Here is an 18,196-nt window from a genome sequence, read left to right on the forward strand (position 1 = left end):
ACAGGATGTGGTGAGTTGCGGCCCACCGCCGCCCCGCCCCACGACAGTGAACAGAACAACCCTCCCCCTCCTAATCAAGGGAACACAATAACATACAAACTAGTCAACAAACTGGATTTGCACGTAAATGACTTGCACATGTGCTGCCAGTGGCTGTGTGGTAATTGGCCCGTGGGAAGATGACGGCCAAACACAACCAACACAGGGCATAAGGGCTAGGAGTGCGTTGGCTGGATTACGCACGCTTAATTGCTGGAATAAATTGCCTGAAAACACACACACACACACACACACACACACACACACACACACACACACACACACACACACAGACACAGGAATTGTATGATCAGTATTATTACTCAGCGAGGCCAGGTACAATTATGCTTCTCCAACACTGTGTGTGCGTGTGCGTGCGTGCCTGCGTGCCTGCGTGCGTGTGGTCTGTTTACACGTGATAGAGAAGTGAAGCAAAGAAGTAAGACCAAGAGAGGGCTGTGTGTTGAGACGAACCCTCCTTTACCGGTGCCCACGTTCCATAAAAGCCAGGTTTCACTAAAACATCCTCTACCAATAACAATTGTCAAAACCACTTTGTTGCGCCGTTCTGGCCTAAGAGCAGTGCGCCTGCCACCAATGTAAACAAGTCATATAGCACTTTGGTCTCTGGGAACTCTTTGGTACTTTTGTGAAGTACTAAAGACACTTACCCATCCACCCACACACACACACACACACACACACACGGCAGATCCAGCCATGTGGTGTGGGTGAGTCACCGTGAATCACACTATCTGTGATTGGCTGCCACCGTCCCCCAGCTCAGTCATGCACTGTCTCCACTGTTACTGTCTTGCTATTCACAAGAGGATGATAAACATTGTTTCATCTCTCCCTCCATCTCTCATTCTCTCCCCTTCAAAGTAGATTCAGTCCACTTTGTACTTTTCTCCTTTCAACTAGGATTCCTCCCCCTTCCACGTCCGCCTAAAAAATGTAAAAGAATCTGCTTCCCATTCTGCAAGGAAAACCTTGTTCTCTCCCAGGGCCCGACTTACCAAGTTTATTTTATACAGCCTTCCAACATAATTACAGTTAGCCATTCATTACGGGCCTGCCATTGAATTAGGTCTGTCCCCAGGCTGTCAGTCAACAGTCCACAACAAATAAACAGTTGGAAAAGGAACAGATCTTGAGTAGACACACACACACACACACACACACACACACACACACACACACACACACACACACACACACACACACACACACACACACACACACAGAAGAGGGATATCCTCCCAAGGATAGTAAGAAAGTCTCTTGCTCGACAGATCAATTCCGACAAAAGAAAGGTTGCAATGAAAAGCCATCAACCCCAACAAAGGTTACGCTCGTGAGTGGAAGGTTCAAGCTAACAAATAACTAATTACGAGAACTGTGTACGGCAAATTACAGCAACAAACAGTCGTAACTCCAGAAACCCTTACTCAGTGCAGCTGTCTCCTAGGGCCCTCCACACACACACACACACACACACACACACACACACACACACACACACACACACACACACACACACACACACACACACACACACACACACACACACACACACACACACTGTGCTAAGTAGGTAGCAGTGGCTTGCGGAAGGGGAGAGCGAAGTCGCCTGCTGTGCTAATCTCATTAGCCCCCCTTGTGCTAGCACAACTCCAGCTGGATTAGTGCAGGAGGGGCTGGCTAGGCTGGTGATTCCGTCTGCCCCGGCTCTCCTTATAATGGAAACCCAACAGACTGCCTCCGTTTCTAGTGTAGGGATTCAGGTCAGATGCGCCATCGTCTATAAGGCAGACCCCCGTTACCCCGTACATTAAGACAGGTGGTCGTTGGTTACATACAACATGAACTGGGCTGCTATATGGGGGCGATGAGATAAGGAATCAGATTAGGAGCAAGATGATGAATGGATGTAATGAATGAAAGCCGTTGGTCTTCTGGCTTGACATTCAGCGGGCCGAACTACAAAGGAGGTTATGAAGGCGATCAAATTAAGTTAAACGAATCTGTCTTCTGTCTGCTGTGTGTGTGTTTGCCTGTGAGTCACTTATTTTATGCGGCAGAGCCGTAACCTTTCCCTCTTTCTCTTCATAACGAGCTCTGTAGAAACTTCTAAAGATCCATTGCCCCCATCTATCCTGGATCATGGCACAACAAAGGATATACTTCAAAAAGACGATTCACGCTGCACAAAAAAGACATGTTTCCTCAAGTTCTCTCTCTCTCTGTCTCTCTCCCTCTCTCGCTCTCTCACACAAACACATGCACACACACGCATACACTCAAACACACACACACACACACACACAACAAGCGGTAAACACAACACAATCCCTCCTGACAACCCCCGCGATGACGGCTCTCCGCGACGTGACACGTTTTATGGTGTTGAGTTACAACCGCGGCATTGACTGGGGTTTCCATGGCAACTGCCTCGCCGCCGGTCCACCGGTAACGGATGGACGGCGTGCGGAGGAGACTGGGAGAGCGGGACCGACGTGGCCAATGAGGGCCCTGCTGATGGCGGTGGGGGCCGTACACGTCGCTGCGGTCTGCGTGCGTGTCAGACGCTCTGTACCACGTTCTGTGGTATGGGGACGTGAGACTGAGCTCGCTGAGGGGACAAAATGGGTGGAAAGACCAAACCTTCTGAAAAAAATGCCTCTCAGGAAGTAGAGATTTGCCATGGAGGAACAATGCGTCGAAATGTGAGAACGGCGGCGTTCTCGGCACGATGGCGTCTCTCTCCCCCTTTTTATGAAAACGCTATTATTATTTTTGTTTCCTTTTTTTTTTTCCACTCCTTCCTCTCTACTTTGCCCCCGCGCCCGTCCTGGCCTCACAGCAGGAAACACCGTATCAGGTGTGTCCAGAGGGCTTCTCACGATCCCCCTCCAAATCTCCTCATCCTCACTTCTTAAACGCCCCCGAGGTAAGGTCTCTCTTTCTCGCTCGCGCGTGCGCGCTCTCGCTCTCTCTCGCTCTCTCTCGCTCTGGACTCCCCCCATTCCGTCTCCTGCTCCTCACACACACGCCCCCCCCCCCCCCCTCCCCGGTTTGCTGTGGTGTGTTGTGAACTGAACGTATGCAGCCTGCCACTCCACCACCACCGCACCGCTGCTACTAACCCCCTCTGGCCGCCTCCCACTTTTTCAAAATGTTTCTTTTCTCCCTCCAAAAGGTCGGGCGAAATGACTTATGTTACCGTCACCACCACCGCTGTCAGCTTAATTCCTTAAAACCCATTCCTCACTGCATATGGCACAGAAAGGTTAGGAGAATCTTTACAGTCGGGTTAAAAGAGGCTAAGATGAAAATCCTTCAGTCTTCAGCCGTCTAGCGACAAAAACACAGGAAGCAGGCCTCTGGATCCAAGGAATCCTTCGCTGGAAAAAGGGGCAATCTCTAAGATTTCTGTTTGGTTTTCTTACGCCACACCCATGGTGTTACTGCACAGTAATTGCAGGTGTGTTTTTTGGATCTCACTTCCCAGTCACTGTCTGTGTGCCACTTGGGATTTTCCCGGGAATGTCATCACGGACACCCAGTGGGTAACATTCATAATGCTGCAAATGTGATGGCTTTCATCAGCGGGCCATAGTAGGCACAATCACTATTGTGTGACCTCATTTGGTGATAGTGACTTGACCGACATTTAAAGCTTAGCATTAGGTACAAGAATAATCATTTCACTCGCCATGCAAACTTGGAAAACACATTTGTTTTAGGGTTTGCCGCACAAGCACAATTGCTGTACTTATCCGATGACATGCTCACTCTAACTACCTATAATCCTCACCTAATTACACTCAATCAAGTGTGGCCAACAGCACAGACCTATTAGCCGGTAGAGGCAACGGTAATGGTGGTTCGGTCCAGTGTGAGGCGCTGTGGGGTCTAGCCCCTAGGTGGTCCTGTGGCACAGTGCCTCCCCGTGGGTGTGTGGGAGGGGTCGGTGGGTGTGTGTATGTATGTATGTATGTGTGTGTCTAGGCCGAATTCTGCTGATGCCGTCACAATTCATACCCTCTAGCACACACACACTCACAATATCTCAACCCCCCCCCCCACCCCCACCTAGACACGGTTCCCTGCCTACAGTGTTACCATACTGTACACACAGGCACTAACCTGTACGTCCATGTGTGTGTAAACGCACACATACACAAGCACACACGCACACAAAGTGCTATGTGTTGTGAAAATAATCACATAAATCCATTTACACACACATACGCGCACGCACGCACGCACGCACGCACACACACGCCATAGCGCTTACCCAGTGGGAAGCTTTCTTATCTGTGCCACTGCGGTTCCATTCAGTGGAGTCGTCGGTCTCCGGGGCGAGGCTCACAGACCGGGGCGACGTTCCGGAGAGGAAGTCGCATCGCACTACCTCTCATATCGGATGAGTTATACCAAGGGCTCGGCGTCGACTTTCTCTGAAGGACTACCGAGTGTCCGTGCTCTGATGTACAGTCTGTAATATGTGTCCAATAACAGTGGATGCGTCGCGTTAGCGTGGGTAATGCACGGTGACTCACAGCATCTTGTGACTAACTGTCCAGCGTCGCAGTGTGAAAGGAGGGCAGTAGCTCAGGAGGTAGAGCGGCTTGACTTGTAACCGGAGGGTAGCTAGTTCGATCCACGGCGCCTCCTAGCTGTGTGTTGAGGGGTCCCTGAGCAAGGCACCTCACCCCAACTGTTCCGGGCGCTTGTCATTGTGTGTGTGAATGTCTGCATAAATGGCTGTAAGTCGCTTTGGACAAAAGTGTCAGCTAGATGCCTTAAATATGAATTCATATAAATATATTACTGTCGGAGCTGTGTTTTCACTGATATCAGACAAGGTGGTATTTAAATTCTGTATGCGACAGAACGCTAGTCCACTATGACATTAAGGCCCCGTTTTTATCAACCAGCGATTCCACCTCAGCCTTATACGTGGAACGTAAACGACGCACTGCGTCTGTACTCCCTGCCCTGCCAAGAACCTTCCAAGACGCGAACACAGTGGTTCCAAAGCTCTATCGCTATAACAATCCCCCCCCCCCCCACTCGTCTCCGTACAGCCACCTATCCTCCACGACGGCTCGCTCTGTCACGGCGAACACCACACCGATTACCCGGTGAGGCTGTGGGCGTCGGCCGGCCCCTGAGCGTGCACAGGCCCCCCCCCCCCCCCGTTTCCTCCTCCCCCGCGCCCCCCCCTACCCCCGCCCCACCGCCGCCGTCTCAGCCGCCATAATGGGCTTGTGATGAATGAGCAGCTAATCAATGTGAGTCACCGTCGGTACTCCTCCCACCCCCTCTCTCTGACTACCAGTGGGGTGAGTGGAGGGGGGAGGGGGGGAGGGGAGGGAGGTAAGCGGCGTTCAACTCGAGAGTTAGCGAGCACATGCTCACTCACAGCGAGCAGCGAAAACCCGGCGGTGTTAATTGTTCTGTATTGTTTGTGGGTTGTGAAGATCATCAAGCTCAAGAGCATTTAGAGGAGCCAGAGAAAAAGAGGATATTATGTGCTCAGTGGTTCGGTTTGGCAAGACATGAAATCAGATGTTGGTGTTGTGCAGCTGCCAGTAGCCGTGTGAACTGTGCAATGAATTCTTGGTGTCTAATGTTTTGATTTAATAATAATAAAGCAATATTTCACTTAAACTGAAATAAATACACACACACACAAACGCTTAAAGGAAAATATAATTTGTGTTATTTCTCTCAACAAGGTCATCGTTTAGGTGATTTACACCAAAATAAATGTTGGCTTTTTAAACTTCTTGGCTTCTTAATATAAACGGTTGAATCCAGAATGACTAATCATGAAACCAAAACAACATCTAAACATAATGTAGGTTTTACGCCCCAAAAACCAAAGAAAATATTATACACAGCTTTCTGATATACAACATTTTGCTTGTATATGTCACTATGCATCAGTATGTAACCTGTTTAGCAAAACGTACCGAAACGAAACAACTGATGTCTTCCATTTCATTTTGTGCATGTCCTTCATTCATGAGCTGTCACGGTCTAGAAGCATGCTAGTCTTCTGCCTTCTCTTCCAGTGTCATCTCTGCTCTTCTGCCACTCTCCCTCACCGCCTCTTCTCTTATCAACACCCCATCCCACCACCTCTCTGACACCCCCTGGTTCCCAACCTGCACGTGTTGTTCGTGCCCACTGTTCTGCTCCCATTGTGACGCACACCCACCCACCCTCTGTCATTCACTCCCAGTCATTCACTCCATTTTCTGTTCAGCAGCACTTTTCCGTGTGTTGTGCGTGTTGTGTGTTCTTTGTCGTTCCAATTGATATTTGTGCTGCATCGGTCAACACAATACCGCGCCACAGCCAGGCAGTGGTTGTGATGCCAGTGTTGTTCCTGAATCTGGTACACTGTTAATCCTCTCTCTCTCTCTCTCTCTCTCTCTCTCTCTCTCTCTCTCTCTCTCTCTCTCTCTCTCTCTCTCTCTCTCTCTCTCTCTCTCTCTCTCTCTCTCTCTCTCTCTCTCCTGTACCTGTTTTGTTGCTCTTGCAGTTGCAGGACTCCCGCATGTATGACCAGGTCTATAGGTACTTAGACCTTCCAGGGCAGGTATGTAGAAAAATAAATCAAATACAAAAAATCAACACTTGTGTGTGGTAAGATGATGTTCATATTGATGCTTGAGTTCCTAGTGTGTGTGTGTGTGTGTGTGTGTGTTTGTTTGTGTGTGTGTTTCAGAGTTTGAGGTTTTAGGTCTGAGGGACTTAGGGAGGTCTGCTCCAGTTTTTTTCTCTCCTTAAATGTGTCTTCTGAGGCTGTATTTTCTACACTAACGTGTGTGTGTGTGTGTGTGTGTGTGTGCCTGCGTGTGTACTTGCGTGTGTGAGTGTACTGCCGTTTTTTCTGTGGACTGCTGCTCCTAGCCATGAAGTGTGCCTGCGAGGATGAGATAGCCCACTACACTCTCAATGGAAATATTCCATATTGCTTAGTGTAAAATGGAAAGGCAATTTGAAAGTGTTGTCGCTATGACAACAGCTGCTGCACTTCTTAGTGTGTGTGTGTGTGTGTGTGTGTGTGTGTGTGTGTGTGTGTGTGTGTGTGTGTGTGTGTGTGTGTGTGTGTGTGTGTGTGTGTGTGTGTGTGTGTGTGTGTGTGTGTTCACAGTTTAAATGAAAGGTGTTGTGGCATTGTGTATTGGGAGAGCATTGTAAATGGATTTTGAACACACTGTGTGTGTGTGTGTGTGTGTGTGTGTGTGTGTGTGTGTGTGTGTGTGTGTGTGTGTGTGTGTGTGTGTGTGTGTGTGTGTGTGTGTGTGTGTGTGTGTGTGTGTGTGTGTGTGTGTGTGAATTGAATACCCAAAATGTACAAACCTCCCTTGTATTGGTCTCTTCATCACTGCCAAAGTGTTAACTACAGTGAAATCCCCACCTTAGTCTCCTTTTAAATAAAGTGTTAAAAAGCTGTTCAACACTGGAAGTGGAAAGCAACTCTTTTATCTTCCTGCAATTTTTCCTTTTTCTTTTTCCTTTGTCCATTTAACACTCAAACCCTGAACTCCACTCCACTTCTCCTCCTCCTCCTCTGTTCTCCTTTCTTCCTCCTGCCCTCCATCATCTTCACTGTCATCGTCGTCGTCATCATTGTCATCGTCATCACCATCACCATCATCATCACCAGGTCAAAGCCATCGATCGCGGCCAGGAGTCGGAGAAGGTACCGCGGGCGCCGCACGACCGCAAGAAGGAGTGGCAGAAGCTGGCGCTGGGGGCGGAGCTTGTCCAGGAGGAGGCCGAGGAGAAGCAACACAGGGAGGCCAACGGCTCCATGGCAACCTATCATGATAACAGGTGTGTGTGCATGCGCGTGTGTGTGTGTGTGTGTGTGTGTGTGTGTCAATTCATATGCTCTCTTCTCCCATTAAGTTGGAAGACATGTCGTCATGCTGGGACATGGATGAGATTCATCCATTGTTGTTTATTTAGCCTTTTTTTCCACATTATCGTCTCCGTCGGTTTCGGTTCATGGCAGTCCAACGCTCTGTATCTTTCAAATCTCGATCCGCACTGCGAGCATTGATTCCTGCAAGCGTTTTCAAATGACGGCAGGCTTTTTCTCCAGCACTCGGTTAAACACGGGCTGCCAGATAATGGACCATAGCCTGAGTGTGACTAGGAAAAAAATAATGTGGATGACAAAAAAACACATTTATCTCCCTCCATGCCAGAGCCACAAGTACGTACACAGGCACCGCTGACGCATGTGCAGCAAGACACTCTGTGTCAGTGAGATAACACACCGCATCACACCCACGCGGCGAGCAAAAAGCCGGTAAAACCGCTGAAGACAGCGTAGAGCCGTGTAGCGGAGCGGTAATCAAAGGGGTCACTTCATCCAACACACCAAAACAGAGCCCTGTTTCTACTTCACCCCTCGGCGCTGCTCATTGATCCGCCGGATTCTGTTTCAGTAAGTGGGCTGTGCAGGAGCACCTCTGAGCTCCGCCGCCGAGCTGAACGGCATGCGCTGAAGCCCCGAAATGAATACACACCATTGTTATCATGAGTCACAGTTTTATGGACTTGACTCCCCGCTGTTGCATTTTAATTCTTATATTACAACCCAAACGCAGCCCGTTTTATTGAGTAACCGCCGAGATGGCGGTGGTGCTTTTCCACCTATAAAATCCTTTGCACCTCGCACAGCAGCGTTATAAACAGCGGGGTGATCCAGGGGTCGTTCGTGTTTCCATTATACTCTGCTAGAGCTGATCTGTTCTGGGAAGCCAGCAGCACGGGTGGGCTGGGGGGGGTGGGGGTGGGGAATCAAGGGGGCTTGAACCCACACTCACGGCGTGTTGTCTGGTCTCCCGTGTCCCCAGGGCCCCTATGTACATGGACAACATGGACGGGCCCTTCTCGCTGGCCGCCCTGCCCTACAGCCAGATGAACGAGCTGCTGAACCAGACGGGCGACCGCATGTACTCGCGACCCCACGACCCCCCGCCGCCGCCCCCTGCCATGCACGCGCTGGGCGAGATCCTGCCGCCGTCCATGCTCAGGTGAGACCCCACCCCCCCTCCCCACACCCCACCCCACCCCCACCCAGTGTGTTGGTATGTAGGTTACTCCATACTAATCACAATCATCATAAGCAATGAGGAGTGAGTGGCGGTGAGCGCCAATGCAGACCGCAGCACGGTAGTTTATGGCAGAGTGGCCGCGCCCACAAGTCTGGTGAATTGTTAATGCTGTCCTTGCTGTGATCCGAGGGCCTCGTAAATCCAGACCAAGTGAACGCTTTGCCCCTAATGCCTTGTCTTTCATGCATCTTTTCAAAATGAAAAGATTGAATGCTATCTTTGCATGATTTTTTAGACCTGCTCTATGCAAGTTTTCCCGTTGGCAGCTTCCAGTGTCTGGAGTCGGAACTATCAATGTTGGAATGTTGCCGCTTCTGAATGACCTCTTGACCCCTGTTATTTACTATGAAAACAAAGTACAAACAAAGTGTTGCGTGGCGCACCATCCTTTACCTCTGAGCTAGTGTAGAGGGGGCAGAAGGAAACTAATTTTAGAGAGATATTCCCTGGATGTATTGGCCTGTGGAGGCCTTGGCTGCGTTTTATTCTTGCAAAAAGTTATTCTTCGATTTTATTATAGAGTAGCAAGGCAGATAGTAATGCATGGTCTCTCTCTCTCTCTCTCTCTCTCTCTCTCTCTCTCTCTCTCTCTCTCTCTCTCTCTCTCTCTCTCTCTCTCTCTCTCTCTCTCTCTCTCTCTCTCTCTCTCTCTCTCTCTCTCTCTCTCTCTCTCTCTCTCTCTCTCTCTCCGTTTCTCTCTCATATACACACACGCCTTACACTCTTTGAATTTGAATCCTCTTCATACTCTGAGCAGCCGGTTATCCCTTCCTTGTATGCGGTTCAGCTCCACCAGAGCAGGGATACGGGGGATACAAAACACAACAAAGGGAGAAGTAAGAGATAGACGGAGGGAGGGATGACAGCCGGGTATGAGACCTGACTAACCCACAGCGCAGAGAGAAGGAAAGATCCGGGATCAGAAGGGGGGGATCAATGAGGCGCCGGGCGGTCCGGGGTCTGGCGCGCGCAGCGCGCGGAGGGGGTGGGGTTCTACCGGTTCTACCCCCCCCCCCCCCCCCCGCAACCCATTGGTCTACCGTTTATCCCTCCTTTTCGTGTTTAGGTGTCTTTGCATCGGTGGCGTGATTGATTTGATTTGGATTGATTTGTGACAGATGATCAGATTTTTAATACATGGGAGCGCAAAGTCTGTCCAAGAGGCTTCATCCTGAAGCCGCCTTTGCGATGCTCAAAGAATAAAGTGTCACTGAGCACTACCCCCGGCTTCCATGTCGGCTTGTAAATGTGTCAAGATGAAAAACGGATGGGGGGAAAGATTCTCCCCGCGAAGTCTCACAATCCAGTTAGCTGGTGAGGCAGCCTACAGGCTAGCATCCAGCCCCGAGATAGTACGCACAGTCTGGGACGGGAACCAAGAACTGAAGGGGACGGAGCGACACCTCGTTTCCTGTTTCATTACCGAGACGTCCTAACGAAAAGACACAGATTCCTGCGAGTAGACAACTTTCAGAAGGGGTTTTTAATTAAGTGTGTTCCAACAGTGCCCAGTCTACACGGTGTTGATTTCAACAGTTTCTTACTGTTCACGAGTGAAACATTATGTTCACTGTTAATGGCCAATTAATGCTTACACCTCCCCGCTCCCAGCGACATGAGTGGTCATAACAAACACTAAGCGTGAGAAAAAGAAATGCCTGTTCACCTAGATTTAAGCTTGTCTGCCATCAGACTTTAGATCAAAGTTTAGTAATCTAAAGTCTGATTTGTGGACTAACTAGACCCTGAACCCACCAACACCATCACCTTCATTGATCCGTCCACTATACCCTGGAAAGAAGCGTGCTTGATTTGTGTTGCCATCGGTAGAACAGAAAGCTTTGTGTTTTGTGGAACTTCATTATTGATTCGCTCTCCCTGTTAAAGCTTAACATGTACTTGTATTGACTCTCTCTCTCTCTCTCTCTGTCTCTGTCTCTCTCTCTCTCTCTCTCTCTCTCTCTCTCTCTCTCTCTCTCTCTCTCTGTCTCTGTCTCTGTCTCTGTCTCTCTCAGCTCCAGTTCAGGTTATTCCGACAGCAGACCTCAGTCTCCTGCCCGGACGGCGGGCCTCAACTCCCTCACCCCGCCCCCGCCCCCCCCGCTGCCCCCTCCGCCTCCCCCCCTGCCCTCCTCCGGGGCGGGCCCGCGGGGCACCCCCCCTCCGGCCGTCCCCCCGCTGCCCCACCAGCAGCACCACCACCACCACCACCACCATCACCAGCAGCAGCCGCCGGCCATCCCGCCCGCGCCCGCCCCGCTGCAGATCGCCGCGGGGGTGCTGCACCCGGCCCCGCCCCCCGTGGCCCCGCCCCTCCACTCCTCCTCCCCGGCCCGCCTCCAGCAGGTCCTGGACAAGGGCCCCCCGCCGCCGCCGGGCTCCTCCACCTTCGGCCAGCCGGACGGCGCCGCCCTGCCGCCGCCGCCGCCGCCGCCCCCTCCCCTGCCCTTCCACGGGGGGAGGAGCTCCTCCCCGTGCCCGCCGGGCCCGCCCCCCATCCCCGCCTTCCCCTCGGCGGGCGCCATGGCCTCGCCCCACGCCGGCGGCCACGACGGGGGCCACGGCAAGAGGCACCACCCCACCAACCTGCCGCCCATCAGCGACGCCCGCAGCGTCCTGCTGGAGGCCATCCGCAAAGGTGCGTGGGACACACACACACGCTTTGTTGTGGTTTCACTCTTGTCTTTCAAATTTCCGAGGAAGTTGGGCTCTATTTGTGCAGACTTAGTCGGAAGTGAAGAGCACTTGCTCCCTCTCTTTCTGTCGGTAGTTCTCTCTTTATCTTGCCATCCGCAACCAAAGCACGGAAAACCTTCCGCTTTATTTCAACAGACTCGAGCAGAAAGAGTGGTCAAGGATAAAGTACACTGTCACTCTATCACTCTATCACTCTTTACAACCCCACAGCTCTCTCTACATCATCTCTCTCTTCTCACCTTCCAATCCGTACATAAAATAAATAATACAATCGCTCTATTTGACCATCGGTAATGGGAGGACGTTGTTGTCAAGGGGAAAGTTTATGATTGGCTGATGTCCTCCCCCCCCCCCCCCAGGCATCCAGCTGCGGAAGGTGGAGGAGCAGCGGGAGCAGGAGGCCAAGCACAAGCGGGTGGGCAACGACGTGGCCACCATCTTGTCGCGGCGCATCGCCGTCGAGTACTCGGACTCGGAGGACGAGTCGGAGTTCGACGAGGGGGACTGGATGGAGTGAAGAGGAAGAGGAGGAAGAGGAGGAGGAGGAGGAGGGAAACAGAGTCGTGCGATCAGAAACCAATCCCAGGAAGAGACTTCTGCCTTTCTGTCCTCGGAATTCCTCATTTTTGTCGGTCTTTCCACATCTCCCTCTCTCTTCTTTCGTTCTCTCTCTCTCCTTCCGCCCCGCTCTTCTGCGGGGCGTTCATGTTCCGGCGAGGATCTCTTTGTCATTCTAGGGTCCTGTCAGTGGTTCCTTAAGTTACTCTTTCTACATTACCATATAGACCTTGTTAACTTTTGGTTAGTTTTCTTGAGTTTACTTTCTCCTTCACGAAATCCGACTTGTGTACAGTTCTGTTCTACATGAAAAAAAAAAGCAAAACGTTTTAAGAACCCCTAATTTTTATTACACATCTGGCTGTGTGTCAACGTGAGAGCAGAGAAAAACTGGTTTAAAAAAGGCGGCACGTGCCCTCTGTCTTCAGCTTTGTTGTATAATGTTGCCACCTTGTGGTTGAAAGTGTTATTGAACGGATGCCGACTTGTTTTTTTATCATCTTATTTACTTTTTTTCCGACACATTTGCAGTTTTAATAGGCCAGTCATTTCCAATGCAGTTGATTTGGAGAGAGGCAGCACTGTTGCTCATGGCCCAAGGTGTCCTTTTGCGTTTTCGTCTTATGTTTTCTCTGACATCACCACTTATTTGTTTATCATTTGAAAAGCAAAGTAAATATTTGGATGAATTGTCGTATGGTGACGATTGTGATGGAACTGAAGGTTGACCAGTATGTGTATGTGGTCTTTTATTTGACCCTTTACGTTAGTGCATATCTACCCAACCCACTCCACTACTTTGGCCCTTGAAACGATTTAGGCCACCAGATGTTCAGATGAGTTTCCCGGTCATTGGAGCCCGGAGGCCCACGTGCACCATCTGATTCACACGATCACGTGCATCATCAAACGCAGACTCACGGTCCAGTGACCGGACAGACAATGCTCCTGTAATGTTTACTGAGTATACTGTATATTCGCGTTGTTCGGCGTCAGCCACTCACAGGAGCAACACACACACACACTCCTGTCACATTGCACATTCTTTTATTTTCTTTTGCAAATGTCAGTCGTCTGACCATCTCTGGGTACATACCACTTGACCAAACACTCAAGGCAGCTCCTTTCTCCCGTCTCTCTCTCTTCTTTCTTTTTACTAATGAAGAGTCTAACCACGTCTGGTGACTAGAACAGAGTTAATGTTTACCCCAGAAAAACTACCAAGAAGGTAATCAGAGGAAAAAACACCAAGAAGGACACCCAAGACATTGCTCTGAATGGTCCTGGGCTTTTCATTTGATGACTGATGTCTGTTGTCTCTGTTTTCTTTTCATTTGTTTTTATTTTCTTATAATTGCCTTATTGTTTGTATGAAACGTACTGTCGAGTTGATGAATGTATTGTGCTGTTGCTACTTGCCTGCGCTTGTATGGGTTAGACGTTTCTATGTTTGTGTAAAAAAATTGGGGTTCCGGTGGGGCCATGGTTTGCAACAAAAAAAAGATAATACATTACTGAATACCATGTAACTTATGTAACTGTTGACTGTAACAGTTTGCTTGAATTAATAAAAGCTGTTATGTTTCAAGTCTTGCTGCTAACGTTTGTCTTAGTGTCAGTTTACAGTTGGCTTCAAGAAACAGCAGTAACATTGCTTAGCAAATACAGTTAATTTGCTGTATTTCTGTTAACATTCTTCCCTAGCAATATACCTTTCAATCATGTACATTGAATTAATATGGGTGTATACCACCAGGTTCCAGTTTGGAGAGTTCTTACTGTTTTAAACAAAAACACAAATCACAAATATAAGTATATATAGCGTTTAAAGTCAATCTTTTTAATGATGTACAGGTGTTTTCCTCGACTTTGACAGTTCAGGTTGTATTTCCATGGAGATGGGCTCACCTGATGTGATCTACGGAGGTAAGATAAACATAAAAATGTGAAAATCACGTCTTCACATGAGCTAGAGCTAAAATCAAATAACTAAACTAAAATGTATATAAATATATTAAATCAAAATGGCCATTTCAATATATGGGGATGAAATGTGTGTGGATGTGCGTCTTGAAGCATGCATTTTATGAAAAAAAATAAAATTACATAATACATTAAATGGAGATAGCGGCCACATGGGGAGAGAGGGGGGGGTGCAAGTAGCTCCGTGGTAGTGCCTAAAACTATGGAAATATATTGAAAACAAACCTCAAATGTTACACTGAAGTTAGAACCTAAAGCTCCTAGAGACAAGGTCACAGAAGTGGTGATGGAGGTGGGCTTGACAGCAGGTGGCAGGTGGTTGGCGTCAATGTCAGACTCAGATGAGATGCAGGAGGGAGGAGAGGAGTTGTCTTCATGTGAGCAGGAAGCAGCAGGACTGGCACCAAGGTCAGAAGTGAAAGTGAAGGAGAGGTGAACAGGAAGGAGGGTTGGATAGATTGACATAAGGATTTGGAGGTGAGGGACCAGTAAGGCTTAACCGATTGAACTTCTGGTCTTCAACCGGAGCAGAAAGCAGTGGGATGTGTGCTTTATATTAAAGCAGTGGCAAGGGGATCACTACTGGTTTTGTTTCGGTCAGAGGAGCACCAGGGTAAGCTTTAGGCGTTGAAAAGTTTGGGTTCATGGCCCGTTTAGTGCCTGGAGAGAGGAAGGGTGTGAAAGGTGTTTTTTTTTTTTTTTTACTTTCTTTGACTGTGTCAGACTTAAAGGGCCCCTATTATACCACCAGGTGTGAGTGTGGTCAGCCATTACAATCCATTTGAAATTCTGCCTTTTCCTGTGCCTTAGTGACATCAGAAGTGGCCATGTCCATCCTGATGTATGTTGGATAGATCAGCCTACCCAGCAGACTGTAGCAAATGTTTCTTATTTGTTTATTGTAAGGTTTGCAGCCAATGGATGATACATGACGCTGGTGCAGCATGTTGCCATGCAAGAGCTCTCTCTCTGAGTATGTTTGGGGATGGCTGATTTAACCTTTGCACATTGATTACTCAATGTGAAACAGGTGTGCAGCCTCACCCATCCCTAGAGTCCAATCAGTCTGACTCAGGCTAAGTGAGGCTGCTTCAACCAGCAATTCCCACACACTCCACACAATTATCTCAGGGGGCTTGTGTTTTTGGGGTTCAATTATCTCAGACCCCCTGTGAAGCACCAAAAGCTAGTAAGAACACTTCAAGGTAAGAACTTTCTTTATCTCACTGTTGAATTCAAGAAGTCTCATAGCCAACGGCAAATAATTTAAAAAGTTGATTAGGGAGTTTCAGGTCAAACCGAATTGTATCTGTGTGCAGAGACACGGCTGCTGGCTTGATTTTATTACCCCAGGATAAGGATGTGATCAACGTGATAGGGTGGGAATGCCTAGGGAATGGATGGTGTTGGTACAGTGTACGGTGGAGGAAACGTTAAGAAGGATGGGGTGGGTGTAAATGATGGACATGCCATATGTAAGGCTGAGTGGGAAGTATTGGGGGTTATCATATGCTGTTGACGGTGATCATTTCCCCATATTCCGTAGGTGGGGAGGAAATCTGCTGTGTGAGACTACTGGTAGGGAATGATGAGTTTGATTTTGGAAAGGAAGAATGGGATACATTTGGATGTGTCTAAGAGGATTACATAGTGTAAGTGATGAATCAGCGGAGGTGTTAGGGTGCTTTCTTTCACTCTGTTGTCTGTTGCTATGGAGGCGGTTTCCATAAAGGCAGCTCTTTGGCCCAGGAAGCTAGTGCCGGGGTGGAATAAGGCATTCAATGAGTCAGAAAGGGCTAGGAATAGGGCTTAAAGGAGGTTGAGGAGCTTCCCTGTAGAAGGTACAGTAGTGGTGTACCAAAGAGTTAGGGCTGTGGCGAGGCGGGACATTAAGTCCAATTTTTCTCTCCTTAACAAGAACACTTGCTTTGAGTGCCCTTAGCTGCAAGTCAGCTCCCGAGCTGGCTAGTGCTCAAGGGTTGATTTTAAGGGAAAAATAGCACTCCCCCTTGCTCCCCTAAGTATTGGGACACCCTACCCCTTCACGGGAACGCGCAAAACTTAGGGGTAGGGCTCAAATCTAGGGGAAGGGGGAGAATTGGGACAGGGCCTAAATCAAAATTGGGGAGAAGCACGTCCCTCACAGAGGTGTATGGGGTTGTTTGCCCTATTTCAGGCATATGTAGACGGAGTGGTGTGTGTTTGGGAGTCGCGTGTGAGGGTTAGCAAGGCCAATATGCTGGCGCAATGCATTCGGCAGTGCTAGGATGTAGGTGGGCGGACCAGGACAGGGCATGCTGCTGTGATGGCTGCAGGGCTTGATTTTGGGGTGGGATAAGTATAAAGAGAGCCCTTTTGATGTGTACTTCACGTTGGATGAGCTGATGAGAGCGGTTTTAGCAGCGGGCGATGTGGCTCCGGGTACGGATGGCCTATGCTGTGATCTGTTTTGGGATTTGGGTGAATTATGCTGATGGAGGTTTTGTCTTTGTTCAACAGAGCGTGGGAGGAGAGGGTCCTGATGTGGTTTTGGAAGCATGCCATGGTAGTCCCTATTTAAAAGCAGGAACAGAGGCCTCTAGCCCTCTGTCATACAGGCCTTTTGCTCTTACCACTGACGTGCAACATGACGCAGAGGATGGTTACTGACAGGCTCATTCTGTTTCTTGAGGAGACGTGTACTGAGTCTGTCCGCTACTATAATGTCCTTCTGTTGGAATCTGATATTAGAGGGGAATTGATGGCTGGGGTGATGATGATGGAAAAAAAATACAATAAGGGGACCCTTACGTTTTTTTTTCAGCTTGACCCAAGAATATTTCTTTCATCCAAAAGGTAACCGTGTAACCTTGACTGTGCCAAAACTGTGTTTTATTGGAAGAGATTGGATGATGAACCTGACTGGACAAAATAGATGCATGACATCAACTGTGAACAAAGAAAAACAGGGTTGACCTTAAGATTTTTTACATTTTGACAAAGAATCATTTTCCTCCAGTCTCTTGTATCTGTGTGTTGCTTTCAAGTATGTGCCAAAGCTGGGCTACGGCTACGGAAATGCTGGAATAAACCTTACAGGAGAAGATATGGGAGTAAAATGGTGAAAAGAAGAGCTTATCTACTCCTAAATGATACTGCCTAACTTCAAGTGGGCCAAAGTTGGGCTGTCGGTCAGAGAACGGATAAACCTGCGATATTGTCACATCCCGTCATTTCTGTTTCCCCCACTAGATGTCCTCCTACTCTGTGTTCCCCTTGGTTTTCCACACCTACTCTGATTGCATACGACCTCTTTGTTTTCTTCGTTACCTTGACCGATTGTCCTTGTTCCCCAGTGTGAAGTGAATACATCCCCTTTCAGTGTGTATTTGTGTCGAGTCTCCCCGATTTTGTATTTCGCCTACTCCCTGCCTGGATGTATTGCTGTTGGACCTTAAGATTGATTACCTAGATGTGCTAGTTTGTTTTGTTTGGACTGACCTGTGTTATATGCCTGGCTTCCTAGTAAATACTTTGCTTTGCACTTTATCCTGTATCCTGAGACTCTGCGTTTGGGTCTCTGTAGGCTGCTGACCCTAACTGTTGCAAATATTGGAGAAACATGAGATATTGTGGGAAACGAAAAAAAGGGGGCATCCTTGCGTTTGTATAGTTTTGGCCGAGAATATTTTTTTCTGCTAATTTTAACCATATAGGCCTACCTCAAGTGTGCCAAAGCTGGCCTGTAATTTTGGAAAAGATCGGCTAAACCTGACGGGATACAT

General features: G+C 48.8%; 1 protein-coding gene across 1 annotated transcript; it reads left to right on the top strand.

Moving 5' to 3' along the window:
• Positions 1-2,412: 2,412 nt before the first annotated feature.
• wasf1 (WASP family member 1) lies at positions 2,413-12,408 on the top strand (the record flags this gene model as incomplete). The annotated part of the gene is made up of 7 exons (XM_084484284.1): positions 2,413-2,511; positions 2,906-2,992; positions 6,602-6,658; positions 7,733-7,902; positions 8,934-9,113; positions 11,210-11,832; positions 12,251-12,408. 7 exons carry the CDS (start codon positions 2,413-2,415, stop codon positions 12,406-12,408), a joined length of 1,374 nt encoding a protein of 457 aa, XP_084340410.1.
• Positions 12,409-18,196: the final 5,788 nt, after the last annotated feature.

This window comes from Micromesistius poutassou (assembly GCF_964030765.1).
Source record: "Micromesistius poutassou genome assembly, chromosome: 19".
Classification (NCBI taxonomy): domain Eukaryota; kingdom Metazoa; phylum Chordata; class Actinopteri; order Gadiformes; family Gadidae; genus Micromesistius; species Micromesistius poutassou.